Below are 25,349 nucleotides of genomic sequence, written 5' to 3' on the forward strand. Positions count from 1 at the left end.
GCCGGACTACCACATTCCATGGTTTTGATTTTTTGTGTACACCCTTGTAAGATTCTAATGTAATAAACTATAGTATAAATTTATTAAGGGTAAAAAATGTTTCTAATAATATGTTGATCAAAATAAATAAACCTTTGAATCTCCTTATGTATGGATGGTATAGAAAGGATGCCAATCTCTTATGGCAGAATTGTTGCAAAAGTGTCCGCTTTCAGCTTTAAATAATAGTTCCTAATCTCTCCAGTGGCGCTAGTTGATCTTTATAAGTTTAACTACCTATAATAACTAAGTTTAAATATATAAGTACAGGTATTGTATGTAACTGGGTACAACTAACTGAAAATAGGTTACAATAAAAAGGTAACAATGTGGCTGAACAGTACCATGCCCCTGAAAAAAGATAATTAAAAAAATATTGGAATATGTTGTCATTTAGACAATGTCATTTTTAGATGTCTATTCTATAGGGTTTTTTTGATACGTTATTAATGTTATTATTTTTAAAGTTTATTTATTTTTATATCGTACATATTAATGTGTGTAACAAGATTTTTCTGAATTGTGTACCGCCGCGTACGGTTTTACCCACAATTGAGGTTCAGTAGGTACCGTTATTGGGGTTAGGTTGTCCGCATTATCAGTCAAAATTAACGTTTCCATCCATGAAATTACTGGTCCTGCTAAGTGAGTGTTTGTGGTTGGTTATTATAATTTAATAATGATTTTAAATACATTCTATTCTTACCTCTTTGATGACATTTCCGCCGTCATTTTTGCTAGAGCACTTTTTCAGTCACAATAATGAAATAAACAAACTTAAGTCCATTATCTATTACGTTAACACTGAAACATAAAAGTTCGTTTCACTGTTCATCGAAAAATGCTGTATTATTGTGGAAAAACCAAAAAAAATCGAGACCTCTATGCACTTTGTGCATCGCATGAAAACTGTCAAATCGACACAGTGAAAGATTCGTTTTACGGTACAATGTTTTAATAGCTACATATCGTTAACTATTATAAGAATATGTAATTTTCTACAAAAACTAGAACTTTATTATTGAATTATACGGATATTTTTATTCCACTGTAATTTTATCACAGTTGCTTATATTTACGCGGTTATAATATTTTACACGAGCATTATCGTAAGCGTTAAATTCGAGAAACGGAACGTTTTATCTTCCTTCAGTGGTTGCTACGGCAACTTCGTATTGATAACAACTCATGGCCAATGGCCGTGTCCAAAATTTCTGTGTTTACTGTCATTGTGTCAACTTGTAATGTGTCCGGGAAAGAAATCGCTTTATCGATCAAACATTTATAGTTAACAGTGCCCTAAATATGAAGTTGCAGTAGCCGCTGCAGAGATGTTTAAAAACACATTTCAGTCCGGTTTCCTCTCGATTCTTTACAGTATTGGCAGCAAACCTCTGCAGATATGGGACAAGAAGGTGCGAAATGGGCACATAAAGAGGATTACGGACAACGATATTCAAAGTCTGGTGCTAGAAATTGTCGGGACCAACGTTAGCACCACGTATATAACATGTCCTGCAGACCCAAAGAAGACGCTCGGCATTAAGCTACCATTCTTAGTTATGATTATTAAGAACCTGAAAAAGTACTTCACTTTCGAAGTCCAGGTAAGGTTAACACAGTACTAGTGGAATACCGTCGTGCTAACGGTTTTTACGAGGAAAAGTTAGGTTATGTGCCCTGCAAAATTAGCTCAAATAATTTTAAGGTTAGTTTTTACCGCCATTTTTATAATTCGTTGTTACAGGTCTTGGACGACAAAAATGTACGACGGAGGTTCAGAGCAAGTAACTATCAGTCAACTACTCGTGTAAAACCATTCATTTGCACCATGCCGATGCGTCTTGATGAGGGCTGGAACCAAATACAATTTAACCTGGCTGATTTCACCCGGAGAGCTTATGGAACTCATTATGTAGAAACCCTGAGGGTCCAGATACATGCAAACTGTAGAATAAGGAGAGTTTACTTCTCCGATAGATTGTACTCTGAGGATGAGCTACCGGCCGAGTTCAAACTATTCCTTCCCATACAGAATAAGGCAAAGGCAACAGTAGCTACCTAATCAACAAATCTAGTAAAAACGAATGGTCATTACTATAGTAAAATATACCTTTAAGTTTATTTTTTTTGTATAATGACACTAAAAGAGACAGTGCACTACTTATTTGATATCCAACATTTTGTTGTAACTGTGAGAAATATAAAAGCACATCATAAACAGGTATTTCATTTAGTCCCAAATAAATTGTATGAGATTGGAGCCAAAAAGCATATAATCGCAATTTACAGCGCAAGAATAATGTACACAAACGCGCGCGCAGCGTGACAATCCTACTTACGACAAGGCAGTATGGCTTAGAGCTTTAGCCTGTCGAACCAGATGGATGAGAACAAAAAAACGTGACAACAAATGACAGTTCTGACTACAGATAAGAAAATAATCATGCCGGTTATGTGTCGTTATGTAGTAATTAAATAGTGGAAAATATTTTACACATGTTGGCAACATGAATAAAAAAATTGCCTCCTGAATCATCCTTGAATAATTATATCACAATATATTATAGTTGGTCAACCCAAATTGGCAGTAAATAAGAACAAAAAAAACTATACTCATCCTTTTCTTTTGGGTGCTAGTACTAGTGTAAGACAAAGACAAATAAACTTAAATGATTCTCTCTGTCTGTGCTCTGTCTATGTTTGAAATGAGACAGTCCTTTGACAAACTGTACAAACAAACTCACATGAATTTATTATGTTAGGAATCGATAACGATTGACTAAGAACTGGATAAAATGTTATAACGTACAAAGATAGATACTTTTTGGATAGTTTGAACATATTATACTACTCTTTGGTTTGAACTGTCTGAATAACACTTATTACCAATCGCAGAAATCAAGTCTGGCATGACTTTATTTATGTTGATGTGTCATTTTCTTATCAGTTTACGCTTATCTGTGATATATAAGCGAAAATGGGAACTTTACTAGATTTAAGAATTATTTCCTTAATTTATTTAATATCTTTAGTTGTAAATTGTTACGGTAACGACATATTAGGATGTGGTGGATTCGTGAAAAGTCATGTCAATTTGGATTTCTCTAAAATCGAAATCGGATTGTAAGCTAACCTCACTCACTTAGTTATCTTACTTCATTAATCCAATAAGACACTTAAAAACGTTAATAATCAGAAAAATAACACAACTAAACAATATTTAAATGCATTACAATTTTTGTAGCTGATATCCATTCACAAATCATACAGAAACTTATTGTTTTTAGATATACCAAAGAAGGTAGCTTAAAAGAGAAGACAGAATGCGCCCCAAACAACGGATACTACTTTCTGCCGCTCTACGAAAAGGGAGAATACGTGTTAAAGGTCCACCCTCCTCCAGGATGGAGCTTTGAGCCCTCGGAAGTCAACTTAAACATCGATGGTGTTACCGACCAGTGTTCTACCGGCCAGGATGTAAATTTTTCGTTTAACGGTTTTGGTATTACTGGTCTCGTGATCACGGCGGGGCAGAAGCAAGGGCCTGCCGGTATAGCGGTGCAGCTGGTTAATGATAAAGGTGAAGTGAGGAACACGGTGACCTCTGCGGGTGGTGATTTCCACTTTACTCCGGTGATTCCAGGGAAATACTCTGTAAAGGCATCTCATCCTAGGTAAAGCACTAACTACTGGATTAACTTGGTAACAATAGTATTATACCTATAGCCTGTTTATGGAAAATCATTAATATGTGACATTTTCAACCAAAAAGTACCACATTGTCGCTTGTCAATAAGGTTGATTTTAAATTGAAGCTGTATGGAAATAGCACCTTATTGACAACCGACAATAAGTAAGTACCCTTTTGATTGAAAATGGCACATATCTAATAAAACATGCATTATGTGGCTGTACTAAAAAAAGCCCTCAAGTAAATTGATTTCTCTTCTTTGCTTTAGAATGTTCATTAAAAAATAAAATAAAAAAAAAGCTGTTTATTTCTGGGTATTTTACATACTTAAATATAAAGTTTTTCAAACTTAGTCTAGTAATAGAAAATCGCACCAGAACCCTATTATGAGGTATAGGCCTCAGCCAGAATTTTCTACCTCTCTCAATCTTAAGCCCAATATGCAGTTGGCCCCCACCACCCACCCAGCGTGCCAATGGCCGTCTTCTTATTTTTATCCCGACCGGACCTTCCCAGGCTGTTGCTTGTAAGGTCCATCTCTTGTCCTGGAGTCTGGCAACATGGCCAGCCCATCTCCATTTTTGTTTCTGGGCCTGGCTTAGTGCATCTAACTTTAAGAGTTTTATATGATTCACAATTAGTTTCACTAGATTTATATTGACCAGGATATAGACTGTGATTACCTTTTGTATTGTTTTTGAGGTAATCACAAATATCACAATACAAAAGGTAATCACGGTCTATATCCCGGTCAATATAAATCTGTAACCTTAGTCTTGTTTCTGATTATCGAATGCCTGATCTTTATCTATTTTCCTTATTAAAAGCATACTTCTTTCCATTCCCCTTTTGCATGAAACTATCCCTTTAAGAATGTTCATTAATCCTTTAAATATTTTATGCAAAGATCTTACCCAACTAAATGTAACCAGTTTATAATAAAAAAAAATGTATTTTAAAACTTGTAGATGGAAGCTAGAACCATCTTCAGCTGTAGTCCAAGTGAAGGAAGGCAACACAGCCCTGCCGACAGGTGTGCTGGCGGTCAAAGGTTACGATGTGAAGGGCTCCGTCACTTCTAACGGCAACCCTATTGCTGGGCTCTATGTGCTGCTGTATTCCAAAGAGGTTTGTAACCACAATAATAAAAAAATGTAACTAAAATCATTGTCTTGGAAATTCTATGTATTCTTTTGTCATATAAGGCTTTAGAGTTTGTGAAGGCATATTTTGTAACATAGAGAAAACCACTCAGATGGAATGCAGAAATTTTAATTATACTTGAGCCAGTTTACATTTTCGTACACAAATATAACATGCAGTATTTTACATTATAGGCAGTAGGCACCATAGAACTGTGACTATAAAAGTTTGGCTTTATTCTTACATCCTAACTGATGTATTATTTTTACCATCAGGAAAGCCCCAAACTCCGCGTAGAAGGCTGCAAGACGGCCCTCCTGCAGGGTGTCCCCGGTTCCCCAATCTGCCACTCCATAACGGACAACAACGGGGAGTTCACATTTGGTCTGGTGCCAGCGGGAGAATACAAGTTACTGGCGCTGGCCAAGAGCCCGGGACAGGTGACTGTCAGCTATAATGTGAAGCCGGAGAGTGTGCCGTTTGTTGTGCTTCATGATAGCCTGTATATTAAGAATGCTTTTGAGGTTAGTACTCTACAAATATATGGCTCTGTTTTTGTTAGCGTCCGACCGAAATTTCGGTTAAGGATTTCCCATACTGGATGCGTTCTGTGGGCAGTGGTCAGGTCAAGCTTCAACTTCAAAGGTTGCTGTCAATGTTGTTCATACATACTGCGGGTTTGACCTGACTGCCGCCCGCAGAACGCATCCAGTGTGGCAAATCCTTTACGGTTTCACTGCTGATGGTTTGGTTTCTGCCAAAAAGAAACTCGGCCGCGCCGAAACTATATTTTGCACAATATTTTGCGGTTATCTATATGTAGTAAGTAGTAATAAGTAGGTTTTAAGTGGATTAGCCAAACCGAAATACTATACATATAGTTGGTCAAACCAATTTGTCAGTCAGTAACAACCAGGAAAATTATACTCATACCTTTCTTTTGGGCGCTAGTAGTATGATTCTCTCTGTCTATGTTTGAAATGAGACAGTCCTTTGACAAACTTTACATAGTATTCACATCGTACTTTTTTCAGGTTACCGGTTTTACAGTAATGTCGTCAGTGGTGTCCACTGCTGGAACAGGCTTACCTAACGCACGCGTGTCCTTGGACGGAAAAGCGGTCGGGAAGACGGACGGCGCCGGAAAATATACCCTGCCATCTTTGCAAAGTGGGACCTACACGATCAGCGTCGAACATGGTAATTATTGTTTCTCAAACATGCGCAGAAATGTGCCATTTTCAACCAAAAGAGTACTTATTGTCGCTTGTCAGTAAGGCGCTATTTCCATATAGCTTCAATTAGAAATCAACCTTATAAACAAGCGACAATGTGGTACCTTTTAGTTGAAAACGTCACAAATATTGTCGTTATAGAAGTAATAGGCTGCGAAACATTATTATGCGGTCGCTTTAGTGAAGCTGGCAATGGATATTCATACAACATTGCCATGAACCGTGATAGCTAGACAGTTGAAATTTTCACAGATAGTGTAATTCTGTTGCCGCTATAATAACAAATACTAAAAACAGAATTAAATAAATATTTAAGTGGGGCTCCGAGGAAGGAAGGAGAGGAATTAAATAAATATTTAAGTGGGGAAACGACTCAAGTTCCGTAACCCGCCAGCTCTTGGTATGGTGCATGTTGACAACGAGTGGGATATACATGATTCATGGATGGCTGAGTGGAATGCCCAACAATCCAATGGTGAACAACTTTTCACATTCAACCCAAATAGACGCCCACCCGGCTTCGACAAACCACGCCGAGTATGGAGTCAACTAAACCGCACTTGAACAGGCGTTGGAAACTGCTTACCACTGGCATAAATGGGGTTGGTGTGACTCCCCTCAGTGCATGTGTGGTGACCCTGAGCAGACGGTCGAACACATTGTTCTGGAATGCCCTCTCACCAAATACAAGGGACGGATTGAAGACCTCGCGAACCTCAGTGAAAGGGCCATCGAGTATTTGAAGAGTGCAAACCTCAATCTTTAGATTAGTATTTAATTTAAATCCAGTAACTGTAATGCCATACGATAAATAAGTGGGGCTCCCATACAACAAACGTGATTTTTTGCTGTTTTTTTGCGCAAGGAACCCTTCGTGCGCGAGTCCGACTCGCACTTGGCCGGTTTTTGATTTAAAGTGTACGTATTGTCTCCAGAACAAGCCCAGTTCGATGATATCCAGCTAACTATAACCCCAATCGGATCGGTCCGCGTCCCCGAGGCGCTTGTGACGCGCTGGCGCGTGTGCGGCGCGGTGACGCCGCCCGCCGCACGACACGTCGTCGTGCGCGACGGCCGCGTACCCGTTGACGACCAAGGTGGGTTATTTTTTAAATCTTTTTTTTAACCCTTTACCTACGGGGACTGAAAACCCAGTCACCGCTCAATAGGGGCATGTATTGGCGAGAGTCAGCGGTTTGACATAATTTCACTTACTTGTAACTTTTGAAGTACTTCAGCTAAGACCAGACGGTCGTCAAATATATATGCTGATTATATTATTGTTTGTCAGGCAAATGGTGCACGTTCCTGCCACCTGGCGTGTACACGGCGAGAGTCGATGTTTCTGAGCAGGAACAACGGGATGGATTGCAGTAAGTGTGCAAATTTGTGCAGCATGTGAGAAGTTTCATCTATCAAAATTAAATTATGAAAGTATATATCATTTTTACCGTAACAAATACGAGTTTAATACTATTTTGTTATAAAAAAAACATGAGATTTGTTTTTAATTTAAAAATTAAAATCGTAGATTTTATTATCTGTATGTCACGTGACCACAAACGCCCGCCATTTTTTCTCATGAGTGACGTCACTAGCAAAAACAAGTGTTCAATTTGCACTTCACATTTGACGTTTCTTTGTTACTGCACTGCTATGATGACGTCAGCAAGTGATGCCATTTTGGCGTGAACATGTATCGTTTAAATTTTAAAACCAAGTTTTCTTTGCTACCAAAGCTAAACGAACATTTATAAATATGTATTTGAAAAAAATGTGTAATAGCCTATATTGGCGAATCAACTTTTAGACGGACACTTTTCACGTCTCTGGCGTTACCAAACATGTCTCTGGAGTTACTAAGTAACCACGTTTCAAATTAATTATTTGTCAAAATTTAAGGTCCATCAGAGAGCAAATAGCTTGTTTTAACGTTTAACATAAAAATACATGAAAGTATTGTCTAAAAGTGTTGGTCTAAAAGTAGATTCGCCCATACTAGGAAAAAAAAGAACCAGTAAAATATTAAGGATAATGTAAGACACTATTCTTACATATGGCTTTACATTCTCAACGTAGTTTGATTTTGCTTTGAAACATCAAAAACTCGTCCAAAACTCATTTAGCACAATTTCTTTCAGATATTACCCCTTATCACACAAAATCACTGTAGCCCACTCCTCCGTATCCGACATAGCGTTCTCGCAACTAAAAGCACTCGTATCCGGCACGGTCCGGTGTCGGACGGGCGCCTCGGAGCTGCCCGTGACTCTTCGGACGTTAGCGCCGGACGGTAGCGTTGTGGGTAATCCTCTTACTACAACTGCAAAAGGTTTGTTGCATTACTATCAATCCTAACAAAAAAAAAGATTGAAATTTTGACATTTCATCATCGACATCCTTTACCTGGGACCTCCCGCTTCCATCTCAATGAGTTTTCTTTGTTTCAGATGGCAAATACACCTTCAAAGATGTACTACCCGGTAGCGTAGAGCTATCAGTACCATCCGATAGACTTTGCTGGGCAGAAAGCGTACACAACATAGTGGTAACGCAGGAGACAGCTACAGTACCGGACTTTGTTCAGACAGGACATGTATTGAGGGCTATTAGTTCTCATAAGATTGAGGTACGTGTCCACTATGTTACATTAAAAAAATGCATACAGTTGTACGTTGATGTCAGTACCGTCCGATACTGTGTTGGGCAGGAAGCGTTCACAATATCGTGGTAACGCAGGAGACAGCTACAGTACCGGACTTTGTACAGACCGGGCACGTGTTAAGGGCTACTAGTTCTCATAAGATTGAGGTATTTGTCCACTGTGTTACATTAAATAATTTTGCGTACAGTTGCATATACTGTAATGTCAGTACCATCCGGTAGACTGTGTTGGGCAGAAAGCGTTCTCAACATCGTGGTAACGCAAGAGACATACACAGCACCAGACTTCGTACAGATCGGACAAGTGGTTACATGTTTTGTATATCTGTTAGTGTAAGTTGTTTAATTAATAAATCCTAAAAAAGGCCTTCACTTTATTTTGCCGAATCTCCCCCGTATAGATTTGCAATTTTAACTATAAAACTCCCACACATAAAACATGAAAACATGTCGAGCTATTCGACTTAATAATGCGTGAGTGACCCAGTTTAAAATAAACTAAAAAAGGGGTTTATAACTACTAGTTCTCATAAGATTGAGGTATGTGTCCACTGCGTTACAGTATAATTTTGCATATAAAAACATACATTGAGTCAGTATAGTTCAGTACCCTCTGATACACTGTGTTGGGCCGAAAGTGTACACAACATTGAGGTAACGCAAGAGACAGTGTATATGGAGAACGCTGTATGTCCAGACCAAAACATTTTTACCCCAATTTAACAGCAGTACTACGCAAATTTAAATAACGGTTTCTTTCAGGTGGATTATATTAGCGACGACGGCTCAGAAACAGGCACGTTAACCCTCCCAGCGGGCGCGAGCACGCACTGCGTGGGGCGCGGGCTGCCCCGCCGGTACACGCTCACCCCGCGCGGCTGCCACCAACTCAACCCGCCCACTGCCCGCGCCGACACCGCCGCTGAACACCCTCAGGTATGTTATAGGGACGAATGATCAGTAAAGGACACGTTAACCCTCCCAGCGGGCGCGAGCACGCAGTGCGTGGGGCGCGGGCTGCCCCGCCGGTACACGCTCACCCCGCGCGGCTGCCACCAACTCAACCCGCCCACTGCCCGCGCCGACACCGCCGCTGAACACCCTCAGGTATGTTATAGGGACGAATGATCAGTAAAGGACACGTTAACCCTCCCAGCGGGCGCGAGCACGCAGTGCGTGGGGCGCGGGCTGCCCCGCCGGTACACGCTCACCCCGCGCGGCTGCCACCAACTCAACCCGCCCACTGCCCGCGCCGACACCGCCGCTGAACACCCTCAGGTATGTTATAGGGACGAATGATCAGTAAAGGACACGTTAACCCTCCCAGCGGGCGCGAGCACGCAGTGCGTGGGGCGCGGGCTGCCCCGCCGGTACACGCTCACCCCGCGCGGCTGCCACCAACTCAACCCGCCCACTGCCCGCGCCGACACCGCCGCTGAACACCCTCAGGTATGTTATAGGGACGAATGATCAGTAAAGGACACGTTAACCCTCCCAGCGGGCGCGAGCACGCAGTGCGTGGGGCGCGGGCTGCCCCGCCGGTACACGCTCACCCCGCGCGGCTGCCACCAACTCAACCCGCCCACTGCCCGCGCCGACACCGCCGCTGAACACCCTCAGGTATGTTATAGGGACGAATGATCAGTAAAGGACACGTTAACCCTCCCAGCGGGCGCGAGCACGCAGTGCGTGGGGCGCGGGCTGCCCCGCCGGTACACGCTCACCCCGCGCGGCTGCCACCAACTCAACCCGCCCACTGCCCGCGCCGACACCGCCGCTGAACACCCTCAGGTATGTTATAGGGACGAATGATCAGTAAAGGACACGTTAACCCTCCCAGCGGGCGCGAGCACGCAGTGCGTGGGGCGCGGGCTGCCCCGCCGGTACACGCTCACCCCGCGCGGCTGCCACCAACTCAACCCGCCCACTGCCCGCGCCGACACCGCCGCTGAACACCCTCAGGTATGTTATAGGGACGAATGATCAGTAAAGGACACGTTAACCCTCCCAGCGGGCGCGAGCACGCAGTGCGTGGGGCGCGGGCTGCCCCGCCGGTACACGCTCACCCCGCGCGGCTGCCACCAACTCAACCCGCCCACTGCCCGCGCCGACACCGCCGCTGAACACCCTCAGGTATGTTATAGGGACGAATGATCAGTAAAGGACACGTTAACCCTCCCAGCGGGCGCGAGCACGCAGTGCGTGGGGCGCGGGCTGCCCCGCCGGTACACGCTCACCCCGCGCGGCTGCCACCAACTCAACCCGCCCACTGCCCGCGCCGACACCGCCGCTGAACACCCTCAGGTATGTTATAGGGACGAATGATCAGTAAAGGACACGTTAACCCTCCCAGCGGGCGCGAGCACGCAGTGCGTGGGGCGCGGGCTGCCCCGCCGGTACACGCTCACCCCGCGCGGCTGCCACCAACTCAACCCGCCCACTGCCCGCGCCGACACCGCCGCTGAACACCCTCAGGTATGTTATAGGGACGAATGATCAGTAAAGGACACGTTAACCCTCCCAGCGGGCGCGAGCACGCAGTGCGTGGGGCGCGGGCTGCCCCGCCGGTACACGCTCACCCCGCGCGGCTGCCACCAACTCAACCCGCCCACTGCCCGCGCCGACACCGCCGCTGAACACCCTCAGGTATGTTATAGGGACGAATGATCAGTAAAGGACACGTTAACCCTCCCAGCGGGCGCGAGCACGCAGTGCGTGGGGCGCGGGCTGCCCCGCCGGTACACGCTCACCCCGCGCGGCTGCCACCAACTCAACCCGCCCACTGCCCGCGCCGACACCGCCGCTGAACACCCTCAGGTATGTTATAGCAAAGATAGATATAACTCCGTAATAGATGGATACAGTCTAAGGAAAAAACGTGCCTCGAAAATCACGAAAATTTGATTCTCGATCAGAGGGCGCCACTAGTTTTGGCCTACACTCGTATAGAGAGCGTTGACGGTTTCGTTTATTATTTATAATTTTTTTACGCATATCAGTGAAAGAACATGGGTCAAAATCATAAAAATAATTAATGCAAATAAAAAAAATCATTTATCCATATTTAAATAATATTTAAATATTTATTTTTAGTTTTAAAGTGTGTCGACAGATGGCAGTGAATTTACTGGGGTTACAAAATTTACTATGACAGTACCGCTCTAGTATAAGTTACTCTATGGTTATGGTTATAGCATACTTATACTAGAGCGGTACTGTCATAGTAAATTTTGTAACCCCAGTAAATTCACTGCCATCTGTCGACACACTTTAAAACTAAACATGAATATTTATAAAAATACGATAAAATGTATTTAAATATGGATAAATGATTTTTTTTATTTGTATTAATTATTTTTATGATTTTGACCCATGTTCTTTCACTGATATGCGTTAAAATTGTTAAATAACAAGCGAAACAGTCAACGCCATCTATACGACAGTGGGCCAAAACTAGTGGCGCCCTCTGAACGAGAATAAAATTTTCTTGATTTTCGAGGCACGTTTTTTCCTTAGACTGTAAACATCTATTACGGAGTTATATCTATCTTTGGTTATAGGGACGAATGAACAGAAGAAAAAGTGACCAAGTCCACCGGTGGCCGAGGCGGGAATCGAACTCGCGTCTTCAGCTTACGCGGCTAACGTGACCACTAGACCACCCGGCCACGGCGCTATCCGTCTCAAATTCTCTGGTGTATGCTGTCTTTGAAAGGCGCCTAGCTTTAACCAAGGGCGAGCAGTACTGACTTGTCCCGGTCCTGAGCTAAAGAAGTTACCCACAATCTTCCGAATTTCGCCCACCCAACGAGATTTCTTTCATCCGAAAGCGGCCCCCATTCCATTAACATTTTGCCCCACCTGCCATCACTTTGCTTAGAAACATGTCCCGCCTAACTCCATTTTGGGTGCACCTTGGTGCGACCAGGAGTGCGAAACTCCTCGCTTCGGGCAAACTCGGCTCCGTTCGGCTCATTGCTCCGAGCAATTATTAGGGTTGACACAACTTGGCGTCCCTTTGCGTGCACGACCACAGATAAGACAAAACTTGAATTTTGGAACCCTAAATAGCCGAAAGGGATAATTAGAAAGGGACAGCATCATTCGACCCTGAACCGCTGTCAAACTTCGGTTTTGTAGGAAGTTTCCTTTTTGTACGGTAGTACTATTATTTATTCTGTGGTGCGACGTCGGATCTCGACATTCCTTACTCGATCTTGATGCCGAGCGTGTCACAGTACGTTTAATGCGAACTTAAATCTTTCTCGAATGTCTGCCCCAGTCTAGAAACATCTATGTCAAATCGTTTAATTTTTATTTAAACTGGTGTGGGCTTTGTTCATCAATTAGCAGTAATTTAATTGTGGTAAAGTAACACACATTTTTGTCCACAGCCAATAAACTTCATCGCCGTAGCCCATTCGGTGGTCCTCCGCGTGACCTCCCCTGAACCTGTAGTAGACCTGGTGCTGAAGATCGGAGCTGATGGTCACGGAGCGCGCGCTGTTGGACCTCTGAAGGCTCAACCCAGGGCTGGAGGTGGATATGTGTTCGAGCACGAGCTGTTCATGAAAGAGGTAAGGAATAAATATCCCTAAAAGAGAGAAAAACCGGCCAAGTGCGAGTCGGACTCGCGTTCCAAGAGTTCCGTACATGACATAATTTAAACAATGTATTTCTTATGTGAAACGTCAGTGAAATGTCTTAAAAAACCCGTAGGGGCCGGATCATAAACTAAGTAATTAAATCCGACTCACGCTTGACTGCACATTTCTAATAGGTTTTCCTGTAATGTATAAGTAAAGATCTATTTTGTGTATTTTTTCAAAATTTAGACCCACTAGTTTCGGAGATAAAGGGGGGAATGGTCATTTTTTGCCTATTTTTTTGAATAACTTCTAAACTGTTTATCATAAGATTATAAAAAATATATATTTGAGATTCTCACAATGAGCTCTTTCATTTGATATGTAACACGATATAGTTTGAAAAACTTTATTTTTAAATTTTCTCATTTACCCCCCAAAAGTGGCCCCCGTGTTTAAAATTATTTTCTTTACGTTACATGTCCGTCTTTGGGTCACAAACTTACATATGTATACCAAATTTCAACTTAATAGGTCCAGTAGTTTCGGAGAAAATAGGTTGTGACAGACGGACAGACAGACGGATAGACAGACAGACAGACAGACGCACGAGTGATCCTATAAGGGTTCCGTTTTTTCCTTTTGAGGTACGGAACCCTACAAATAACAATTTTCGATTCAACGGGACCTACACTTACCTGAACCCTTCGGAACAGACTGAAACAAGACGTGAAGATGCTTATACATTGCCCATAGTACCTATAATTTCGCTTTTTTTATATGGAAATCAGAGTCAACCGGACAGCTCAGTGGCCTATTTAATAAAGCTACAAGTTATAAGCGGAACTCTCTTTCAAACCCTATGAGTTAGAAAGAGACTTCCGTTTGTAAACTGAAACTTTACTTAGCTTTATCAAATAGGCCACCGGTCCTATGATTCCTGACCGTTGGCAGGCATGGCTCACTCAGCGATTTCGTCGCGTTGCTACAAGTACACGCGGCCCACACCAATTTTGGTGTCTAGCAGTAGTAGTTGTCGCGCACCGCTACGGAACGTACGCCTGCTCGCGCTTGCGCCACCTAGCGGTCATATCTGTCGTTTAGACGCGTTTTGTTAGAGAGTGAACATTTTGTACAGTCGCCATCAGATATATCGGAGCGGCCGAGGTGCTCACAAATATCTGAACACGCCTCTATTGTCAAGGCGTTAGAGTGCGTGTTCAGATATTGTGAGCACCTCGGCCGCTCCGATATATCTGATGGCGACTGTACCTAGTACTATTATTTACGTACGCAAAAAACTTAGGTTTTTTTCTATTTCAGGGCGAAGTAGCAGTAGTATCAGCCGAATCATCGACTCTCCTCTTCCATCCGTCTGAGCCTCAGCAAGTGATCGGTTCGTCCGACTGTCAGCCGCAGGCGTTGACCATCCGCGCCGTCAAGGGCCTGTCCTTGACTGGTCGTATCATACCCCCTGTTGCTGGGGTTACTGTCACTTTGACCTCAGGTTAGTATTGTTCAATCCTCCAAAAATGGTCGTTTCTTCCGAGATACACAGACGGATATACACTAACATAATCCTTTTAGAACACAACGGAACTGGTTCGACGCTTATGGATTGCCCACAGCATCCTTGCTCTGAGTCAAGCTACCGTTTATGCAATGTACGATAACACACCGTTAGCGCGATGTAGAATTAGCGTCAGTAGGAACAGCGCTATCTAGTGACGTTTTCGCTTCCTAGTCTGGCGAGCGAGAAAGAGAACGCTCCTAGTATTAGGGAGACAGCGTGATTCGTAACGTAAATTCTTTCAGTCAAACAGTTGTTTCTTCTCAAAAATGGACGACTTCCGGTTCGAGCGCCATCTTGATAGTTAGCATCGTGATTAATTACTTTGTTTTTTGCTTATTAATATTGTTTAAAGTGTAATATCGATAGCTTATTATACAGTAAACTAATGTGGTAGTGTGCAGTGAATGGAGAATTAATTTTGAAGCGCGTTTAACCACCATCTTGGAGTCAACGGCCGGTAGTCCACGTGCTTCTTGTAAAGTCTAGCTATCGATTTACAAGAGCTAACAAATCACCGTACACTGTCTTGTACAACCGTACAATTTTTGTCGTTTGTAAACCTCTCAATACCTTGATACTGGCGAAATAGTCCCACTGGGCTGAAGCCATAATTTTAAAAGAAGAAGAAGAAGAAGAAAAATGGACGGCAAAGTCGACGTTGCCGGTTAAAAAGTAGGTCGCGAAGTGCGTAGTTTATGGTCCGTCAAAAAATTAAAAAGTTAAAAACATTGCAGTCTCGATTTTGGGACTGCAATGTTGCATACAAATTCCATTATTTGTCGAGTTCCAAACTTTTTAAAAGTTGAAGTGGCCATATCAAATGAAGGCATTAAACAGCAAAACAGATGATCAGTACTTATTATTATAATGTTGGTACCGCGACTATTTAGGTGTCTCAAATATGTTGGCGTATTTTCAGCAGAAAAATACACTTCCATTTTTAATTTAAAAGTAAAACGGCGGCAAAGCAAATCTTTTTAGTTTTTTCTGTGAAAATATATACATAAGAACGTTGCTTCTGTAAAATATTTCTATTATATTTGCATTTATTGCGCCATTTTTGAGAAAAGCACTATATATGACTCGGCTGGAAGGCTACTTGCTGGCTTCGGATTCAATTAAACGGACTCCCAAGGTCGTCCGTTTAAAACGAATCCTCAGCCAGCAAGTAGCTACTTCCGAGCCTCGACAATAATGTACTATTGTTAGACAATTAGAATTCTGTACGTAGTACTTTAATCTATTCTGTGCTAAAGCAGGCGTGACTCACTTCGCGATTTCGTCGCGCCGCTACAAGTACATGCGGCCGCCCCCAATTCTGGGGTCTAGCCATAGTAATTGCCGCGCACCGCTACGGAACGGACGCCTGTTCGCGCTTGCGCCACCTAGCGGTCATATCTGTCGTAATGGACGAGCTTTGTAAGAGAGTAAATCATCTGTACCAAGTACTATTATTTATTATGGCAAAAGGTCCATTAGTCAATCATAACTTTTACATAGACCTAGCATTACATAGATCAGCTTCAGCTATACGCGTGCGCCCGTGAGGGAAAAACATACGCAATGCGACGATATGATTTGTCGAGTAGATTTGTAGCCCACCATAAACCATACTAAATTTACGGTGGGGAATAAAAGAAATGTGAGACTGTGACAAGGACAAACAATAACAGCGCTTTCTCTGCTACTCCTACTGAAAGATACATAAGACTATCCCGTTCGGTCATTTCCCCCCACCCCTCATGACCCGATCCGAGTTATACTAGATTCATGTAACTTTATTATACTTATGTAATTGCATGTGATCAATAATTTAATTATCAAATTAATTTTTAACAAGCAGAAACGTCTGCGATCGATGCTGTTAAGCTTAGAATAATTTTTTAAAAGTGGAACAATTACTACCTTGGGTGAGACTTGAACTCACGGCCTCTGGATCGATACTCCAGCGCACTTTTCTGCTTGTTAAAAATTAATTTAGAATGGGTAGCACATCGTAACTGGTGAATTTCCAATATGACTTGGAACTCCGGTGGCCGTTTAAGAAGTGTAACACTCTTACGGTAGATGTCGCTAGGGTCCCCTAGACCCATATAGTGGGAAGATTTGCTGACTATGGATGAGGTCTTGGTGGCTCAGTTGGCAGAGCGCTGGAGTATCGATCCAGAGGCCGTGAGTTCAAGTCTCACCCAAGGCAGTAATTTTTCCACTTTTAAAAATTTAATTATCCATTTATATTTCATACAATCTTTGTCTTCAGAGGACCTCGAGCTAACCCAGACCACAACAGCCGCCGGCACATACAGCTTCGGTCCCCTGGACGCGAGCAAGCAGTACTCCATCACGTGCTCCAAGGAATCTTACGTGTTCGACGGCCCTAACGACGCCGGGGACGTGCGCGCGCATAAGCTGGCTGAGATTATAGTTGAGCTGGTCGATGATGCTGATGGGAAGCCTTTACAGGTAATTAAAAAGACGAATTTAAACTGTTGTGAGACATACCATAGATATAACTCCGTAATAGATGGATACAGTCTAAGGAAAAAACGTGCCTCGAAAATCACGAAAATTTGATTCTCGATTAGATGGCGCCACTAGTTTTGGCCTACTCTCGTATAGAGGGCGTTGACTGTTTCGTTTGTTATTTATAATTTTAACGCATACCAGTGAAAGAACATGGGTCAAAATCATAAAAATAATTAATGCAAATAAAAAAAATCATTTATCTATATTTAAATACATTCTATCGTATTTTTATAAATCTTCATTTTTAGTTTTAAAGTGTGTCGACAGATGGCAGTGAATTTACTGGGGTTACAAAATTTACTATGACAGTACCGCTCTATGGACATACTAACATTAAATCATTTTACGGTTTAGACTCACTTGTTTTAGTCACTCGCGCGACATGTTAAAAGAAATTAAGTCATCCTTCGACTGTCGAAGGCAAAAATATCGATCCAGACAAATGGCTCAAAAATATGTGAACACGACTTTATTGTCTAAGGTGTGAGAGCGTACACATATTTTTGAAACTGGGAATGTATATATATTTATGCCCTTGACTGTAAAACCCTAGCATTATTGAAACGGTCCCCTGAATGTCCTGTCCCCTGAAATCTTTTGTTAATAAATGAAAGTTCAAAATAGATTATGGAATATGTACAATTTTTTTTACCAGGGGTCTCAGGAAGTTAATACTCTGTACACTTGTATCTGGACATTCTGGACTTAAATATTTATTATACAACATTTTACACAACTATAATATTTATTTTACAACACTTAACTGAAGTATAATATTCCAGGGCGCCCTAGTCTCCGTAAGCGGCGGCTCGTACCGCCGTAACCTGGTGTCCGGTGCTTCAGGCTCGCTCCGGTTCAGCTCTCTAGCTCCGGCCGAGTACTACGCGAAGCCTCTGATGAAGGAATACAAGTTCAGTCCGCCGCATGAGATACTCACTGTGCAGGAGGGGCGCGAGCACAAGTTGACACTCAGGTAATTTGTAGGTATACAGGGTGCTTTTGTTACCACTGACCAATCTCTGAGGGATGAAATATACGGGGTCCCTTTTTTTAACATAATTACTGAAAGTCATAATGTAATGATTGTCATATTAACATTAGTCATAATTCTGAAACGGCTAACTTTTCAGGAATTTCTTTAGTTTATCCTATAGATAGGTTAGGTTAGGTATCGTAGCGTAAAAACCCGCACACCAAGAAGATGTTGATACAATTCCTCGCCAGTCTGCCTGTGACCACGAACGTAACGTCACGTTCGAAACGTCAGGCCATAAATAAACGTAAGTTTTTACGCGATTAAGTCACGTGTTAGTTCTTAAAAGTATGAGTGAAAATCGTGTTAGTTTTAATGAAACTGTTTCTGTTTAGTCCAATAGTTGACTAGTAAAAAACGTCTTAAGGCGTTAAGTCCGCCATTTGTTAAATTGCTACTACAAACATGTATTTTTTTTTTCAGAGGAGTCCGAGTGGCATGGTCCTGCGTCGGCCATCTTCTGTCTCTCGGCGGAGTGGGCTGGGCCGGGGCCACTGTGGTAGCCAAGGCATCAGGGAAGTGCGCTAGTGAAGAAGCCACTACCGAGGCTAATGGAGCCTTCAGGTAACTGTTACTATAATCAAAGATAGATATAACTCCGTAATAGATGGATACAGTCTAAGGAAAAAACGTGCCTCGAAAATCACGAAAATTGGATTCTCGATCAGATGGCGCCACTAGTTTTGGCCTACTCTCGTATCTCTATACGTTGTATACGGCGTTGATGGTTTCGTTTGTTATTTATAATTTTAACGCATATCAGTGAAAGAACATGGGTCAAAATCATATAAAAATAATTAATGCAAATAAAAAAATCATTTATCCATATTTAAATACATTTTATCGTATTTTTATAAATCTTCATTTTTAGTATCAAAGTATGTAGATAGATGGCAGTGAATTTACAGTGGTTACAAAATTTACTATGACAGTACCGCTCTATCTTATTATATCCTCATTGCTATAATTCAGCTTCGGATCATTAACATTAAGAGACTCGATTAGTCCAACTGGGATCACTATACTTGAGTCTTTTGAATCCCTATTTTTGAATACGCATGCCGAAAATTAATTTTAGTGGCATATGTTGAATAGGTTTGGCTACATTTATAGGGTTCCGTACCCAAAGGGTAAAAACGGGACCTTATTACTAAGACTCCGCCGTCCGTCTGTCTGTCCGTCTCATGAACCGTGATAGCTAGACAGTTGAAATTTTCACAGATGATGTATTTCTGTTGCCGCTATAACAACAAATACTAAAGCAGAATAATATAAATATTTAAATGGGGCTCCCATACAACAAACGTGATTTTTTTGCTGTTTTTTCCGTAATGGTACGGAACCCTTCGTGCGCGAGTCCGACTCGCACTTGGCCGGTTTTTTATTTACTTCTAAATAAAAGGAAGTTCAATATAAAGAAAAACGCGGTCATGTGAAAGTTTTTGAATTTTTTTGCTTATTGTTTGACGTCGTTAATCTTGACTTTCTTACGTCTACAGTTACTATAAAAAAATATGTTTTTGTGCAGAATTCGCGGTCTACTTCCCGGCTGTGTATACTCATTACAACTCAAGGACTCAACTACACCAGATCTGGCTGGACTGAAGCTAGTCAAAACACCGGCTTCCATACAAGTTAGTATCTTGTTATCTAAGTTATATGATTCAAAATCGCTCGGTAACAATTCTTTAGATGATTTCGTGAAGATTCATTGGTTGTTTAAGATGTGTAATGTCTAAGACAAATTATATTCAAATTAATTATATTAAATTAATTATTTATATTAAATTAATTATTTATTATTTTGAATTAATTATATTACGAATTTAACACCTGAACACACATCTACTTTGTATGGCTCCGTCCATTATGTGGTAACTTTAGCTGTCAAGGGTGTTTTAGAAATCAGTAACCAGAAAAATATATGGCGTCGTATCTAGTTCGGCTATCAAAATCGGAAGCACGATTTTTTCTTGCACTTTACACCTTTTATTTGTCTACTTAATCAAAATATTATTCCAGGTGAAAAACAACCAAGACATCACCGACGTCCAACTGATTGCCATCCAACCGCAGCAGATAACGGATACCAATGTTCTGGTCTATACCCCCAACATAGACCATTATAAGACCCTCCGTCTCACCCTGGCACTGGAGTCCACCCCGGACACTCCTATATACTCCACTAAACTTGACAGTGCCGGATACAGCCAGACTTTAAACCCAGGTATATATTTACGTCCAACCGCAGCAGATAACGTACACCAATGTTCTGGTCTATACCCCCAATATAGACCATTATAAGACTCCGTCTTACATTAACACTGGAGTCCACCCCGGACACTCCTATATACTCCACTAAACTTGACAGTGCCGGATACAGCCAGACTTTAAACCCAGGTATTTATTTACGTCCAACCGCAGCAGATAACGTACACCAATGTTTTGGTCTACACTCCCAACATAGACCATTATAAGACCCTCCATCTTACATTAGCACTGGAGTCCACCCCGGACACTTCTATATACTCCACTAAACTTGACAGTGCCTGATACAGCCAGACTTTAAACCCAGGTATTTATTTACGTCCAACCACAGCAGATAACATACACCAATGTTATGGTCTATACCCCCAATATAGACCATTATAAGACTCTCCGTCTTACATTAACACTGGAGTCCACTCCGGACACTCCTATATACTCCACTAAACTTGACAGTGCCGGATACAGCCAGACTTTAAACCCAGGTATTTATTTACGTCCAACCGCAGCAGATAACGTACACCAATGTTTTGGTCTACACTCCCAACATAGACCATTATAAGACCCTCCGTCTTACATTAACACTGGAGTCCACCTCGGACACTCCTATATACTCCACCAAACTTGACAGTGCCGGATACAGCCAGACTTTAAACCCAGGTATTTATTTACATCCAACCACAGCAGATAACATACACCAATGTTCTGGTCTATACCCCCAATATAGACCATTATAAGACCCTCCATCTTACATTAGCACTGGAGTCCACCCCGGACACTCCTATATACTCCACCAAACTTGACAGTGCCGGATACAGTCAGACTTTAAACCCAGGTATTTTTTACATCCAACCACAGCAGATAACATACACCAATGTTCTGGTCTATACCCCCAATATAGACCATTATAAGTCCCTCCATCTTACATTAGCACTGGAGTCCACCCCGGACACTCCTATATACTCCACCAAACTTGACAGTGCCGGATACAGCCAGACTTTAAACCCAGGTATTTATTTACATCCAACCACAGCAGATAACGTACACCAATGTTCTGAACTATACCCCCAATATAGACCATTATAAGACTCCGTCTTACATTAACACTAGAGTCCACCCCGGACACTCCTATATACTCCACTAAACTTGACAGTGCCGGATACAGCCAGACTTTAAATCCAGGTATTTTATTTTATTTTAATTTTGGAAGCTTTGTTTTAATGAACGTTGCTTAGACCCACTTCCTATTATTCGATTGAACTAAAACCACATACCTACTGTTAAAGTAATACACCAATCATCATCAAATAAAGGATTTAATACAATAAAAACAGACATAACTTGGGAAACTCCACTACGCCATTGCGGCGATGGTCATAGGTCAGTCCTTGCCGTGCTATAGTGATGTGTCCATTTCTAATACCGACTGTAGAGCAGCACTCGTGAAAGCCTTATTATCGGCAAAGATAGATATAACTCCGTAATAGATGGATACAGTCTAAGGAAAAAACGTGCCTCGAAAATCACGAAAATTTGATACTCGATCAGATGGCCTACTCTCATCATTTAACAATTTTAACGCATATTAGTGAAAGAACATGGGACAAAATCATAAAAATAATTAATGCAAATAAAAAAAATCGTTTATCCATATTTAAATACATTTTATCGTATTTTTATAAATCTTCATTTTTAGTTTTAAAGTGCGTCGATAGATGGCAGTGAATTTACTGTGGTCGTTATAACTACATATGTGGTATTTTCTATAAAAAGGGACCTTATTGTCGATGGCGCTTACGCCATTATAAACAATGCTCCGATATAAATACAATGCCGCCATCGACAATAAGGTCCCTTTTCATAGAAAATGCCCCATATGTAAGTTGGCTGACCATTCAATATTATAATACCATCAAGCTGTTGGTATTTTTGCACATTGTAGTTTTTCCTCAGTCACCCGTTGACCACGAACGCTGTGAAGGGTTCGAAATGTCGGGATGTATTAGAAATTCAATATACGCGATATAATCCGTTCTAGATATATACAGTGGTACTACGTAAACGAAATTAATAACTAGCTTAAATCTAAAATAGGCCCTTGAGGCATTGTACCAAGGATGCTGGCGGCATTTCCCCGCTGTATCGCAATGCTGATACGTTGTGCGAGAAAGCCGCCAGCTCTTCGGTCACCAGTTACGTCAACCAGACGCTTCGCGATTTCTGCAAACAACTTGTGCGCGCTGGGACCCCATGGACCTAGAGTTTCAACTCCAAATGGAACGAAATGATACTCTCTACCGAGGCTCTTATATTTATTACGTTTTAAAATTTCGGCGCTTTCCGCCGCTCCGCCCGCTTTTACATTAGTCCGTTGGAGGTGGGACGGTGCCAGTGTGTCTACGTTCGTTATATCCGTTCTCATAGTTTTATTTCATGAAATTACAGGATGTTAAAATAAATGTTTCAGTAAAGAAAAGTACAGTAAGCGATAAAAGCTTGTATCAACAATGAAATTTTTGACAAAAACTTTTTTTTCTAGGTCTGATGTACGTGCTGCCGCGTTTGCCAGCCGATAATAAGACTTATATCGTGCAGTTAGAGTCCAGTTTGTCTAAAGCGACGCACAGCTACGAGGAGCTGGTTGGTTACTTCAACTCTGATGGCCAGTTCAAGCATTTCGATTTGGAGTTTTTGCCTAAGGTTAGTGACATGTTTTATGCATACTAATATTATAAATGCGAAAGTCTGTCTGTCTATCTGTGTGTTCCCTCTTCACGCTTAAGCCGCTGAACCGATTTAGATAAAATTTGGCATAGAGATAGGTTGTCCCTGAGAAGGACATAGGATAGTTTTTATCCCGAAAATCATCCCTTAAGATAGTAAAAAGCGGGGTGGAATTGAGATAATTGACGAAGTGCCTGCTAATTTGTGTGCATAATATGCCCAAATTTAGATTGCTATGAGATTTTCTCCAGGCGCTATTCTTACTCTAGCTGCGGTTACTAAGTCCACGCAGACGAAGTCGCGGGCAAAAGCTAGTATTATAAATGCGAAAGTGTGTCAGTCTGTCTGTTACCTCTTCACGCTTAAACCGCTGAACCGATTTTGTTGAAATTTGGTATAGGTGTAGTTGGAGTCCCGGGGAAGGACATAGGATACTCTTTGTTCTGGAACTCACCCCTTAAGGGGGTGAAAAGGGGGGAGGTGAAAATTTGTATGGGGAATTAATAACCGCTGAACCGATTTAGATAAAACTTATTCAACTAATTACTTACTACTAAAATTATTCAACTTTGATGCCAAATATCTCGAAAACAATGAACTTTGAATTAAATATGGGATACTGTATTGCTTAAATCCGTTGCTGTTAATATGATAAGCTACAAAAAAACATTAGAAAACTAAGGGATTCAGATCGAAGGTCATCGGGGCATGGGATGCCCTTAAAAGAATTTTAATAGTCACAATACATTATTTTTCAGGTAAAATCCTCAGAACAAGAACTCCGCCAAACCTCCCTACTAGTAGTACCCCTGTTCCTCCTCCTAGCGCTCGCCTACCACCACCGTGCCAGTCTACTGTCGCACGTCACTGCCCTGGCTAGTCAACGGGTCACGCCTACTAGACCTACTAGAGCTAGACCCGATGTTCTTGATCATGCCAGTATAGAACAGATCGTGAGCACTGTTAATGCTGCTGGGAAGAAGAAGAAACAGTGAGCTTTATAGTATTGAATGAGGGCTACCGCGTTTAATTTCGCCGCTAGGGGCGCTAGTGTAGATGGTCTTTCAAAATGTCAAATACATAGATGTTGGGGGTTTCAAGCTTTATTATCGGGAATTTTCACTCCTTATTTATAATTAAGGTAAATATTTGTGCCATTTTCAAATAAAAGGGTACTTATTGTCGCTTGTCAGTAAGGCGCTATTTCCATATAGCTTCAATTAGAAATCAACCTTATCGACAAGCGACAATGTGGTACCTTTTGGTTGAAATCGTCACATTTGTCCATCTTTGATTAATCATGGTAAACAATAGATATAGCTCAATAAATGTTAGTGGTATAAAAAAGTGCCAACTAAAATATATGCAAAATTAAACAGGTTGAAAAAATTACACATTTAGACGTTAAAATACCTTTGTGTATATTAGAACGTATTGAAGAATTTTGGGATCTGTTCTTCTGGACCTACATCTACAGTGGCGCCGGCTGGTGAGCACAAAAACTGTAGCCCTCATTGCATGAAAAGACTTACGTTTTATATGTACTTTCTCAAATAGTAATTTATTTAAAACTTCTTAAAAATGGTGAACGAATGAATTGAACAATTTTAAAGGTTATAATGTTGTTTTAATTTATGTTATGTAGATGCATTTATGTTCGGATGGTGTGTTTTTAATTATGTCAAATAAAATGGACAGTTCTAATAAACGAAGTTTATTTATTTCTAATTTATTCATTCATTTGCATAACTTAACCTTTTCGACGCCGTGTCAAACACAAAAGCTGTCACTCGGACGCCACGTCACCGAAGTGCCAAACTGAAATTGAACTTTATGCACATGCACGTAGGTCTATGTTGCTCTGTAG

The 25,349-nt window shown here is 41.6% G+C and overlaps 4 protein-coding genes across 5 annotated transcripts in view; 2 read left to right on the forward strand and 2 right to left on the reverse strand.

The window, feature by feature from the left end:
* The window catches only part of LOC134756097 (serine/threonine-protein kinase hippo), a 47,929-nt gene extending 46,978 nt beyond the window's left edge, over positions 1 to 951 (reverse strand). The window contains exon 1 of the mRNA XM_063692909.1: positions 746 to 951. Within this exon, the coding sequence (XP_063548979.1) occupies positions 746 to 771 (26 nt within the window). The 5' untranslated portion in view covers positions 772 to 951. The remainder of the gene's footprint in view (positions 1 to 745) is intronic.
* Positions 1 to 25,349, reverse strand: part of LOC134756102 (phospholipid scramblase 3-like) — a 455,878-nt gene that overhangs the window by 101,532 nt on the left and 328,997 nt on the right. The gene's annotated exons all lie outside the window — the stretch shown is intronic.
* LOC134756103 (cilia- and flagella-associated protein 20) lies at positions 555 to 2,260 on the forward strand. 2 transcript variants are annotated; one of them, XM_063692917.1, is made up of 3 exons: positions 555 to 697; positions 1,418 to 1,646; positions 1,787 to 2,260. In XM_063692917.1, exons 1-3 carry the CDS (start codon positions 663 to 665, stop codon positions 2,102 to 2,104), a joined length of 582 nt encoding a protein of 193 aa, XP_063548987.1. In that variant the 5' UTR covers positions 555 to 662; the 3' UTR covers positions 2,105 to 2,260. The 2 variants fall into 2 exon arrangements, with proteins under 2 accessions (XP_063548987.1, XP_063548986.1); XM_063692916.1 differs by lacking the exon at positions 555 to 697 and having other exon boundaries at positions 1,188 to 1,646.
* LOC134756107 (BOS complex subunit NOMO3) lies at positions 2,985 to 25,174 on the forward strand. Its single transcript, XM_063692921.1, has 19 exons — positions 2,985 to 3,165; positions 3,330 to 3,716; positions 4,702 to 4,861; positions 5,152 to 5,400; positions 5,911 to 6,076; positions 7,047 to 7,208; positions 7,403 to 7,484; positions 8,253 to 8,443; positions 8,562 to 8,740; positions 9,538 to 9,711; positions 13,170 to 13,352; positions 14,685 to 14,868; positions 17,195 to 17,397; positions 18,243 to 18,433; positions 18,917 to 19,057; positions 20,022 to 20,127; positions 20,516 to 20,720; positions 23,298 to 23,458; positions 24,241 to 25,174. The coding sequence occupies exons 1-19, from the start codon at positions 3,020 to 3,022 to the stop codon at positions 24,475 to 24,477; spliced, it is 3,507 nt and encodes a 1,168-aa protein (XP_063548991.1). The 5' UTR covers positions 2,985 to 3,019; the 3' UTR covers positions 24,478 to 25,174.

This window comes from Cydia strobilella, chromosome 3 (assembly GCF_947568885.1).
Source record: "Cydia strobilella chromosome 3, ilCydStro3.1, whole genome shotgun sequence".
Lineage (NCBI taxonomy): Eukaryota > Metazoa > Arthropoda > Insecta > Lepidoptera > Tortricidae > Cydia > Cydia strobilella.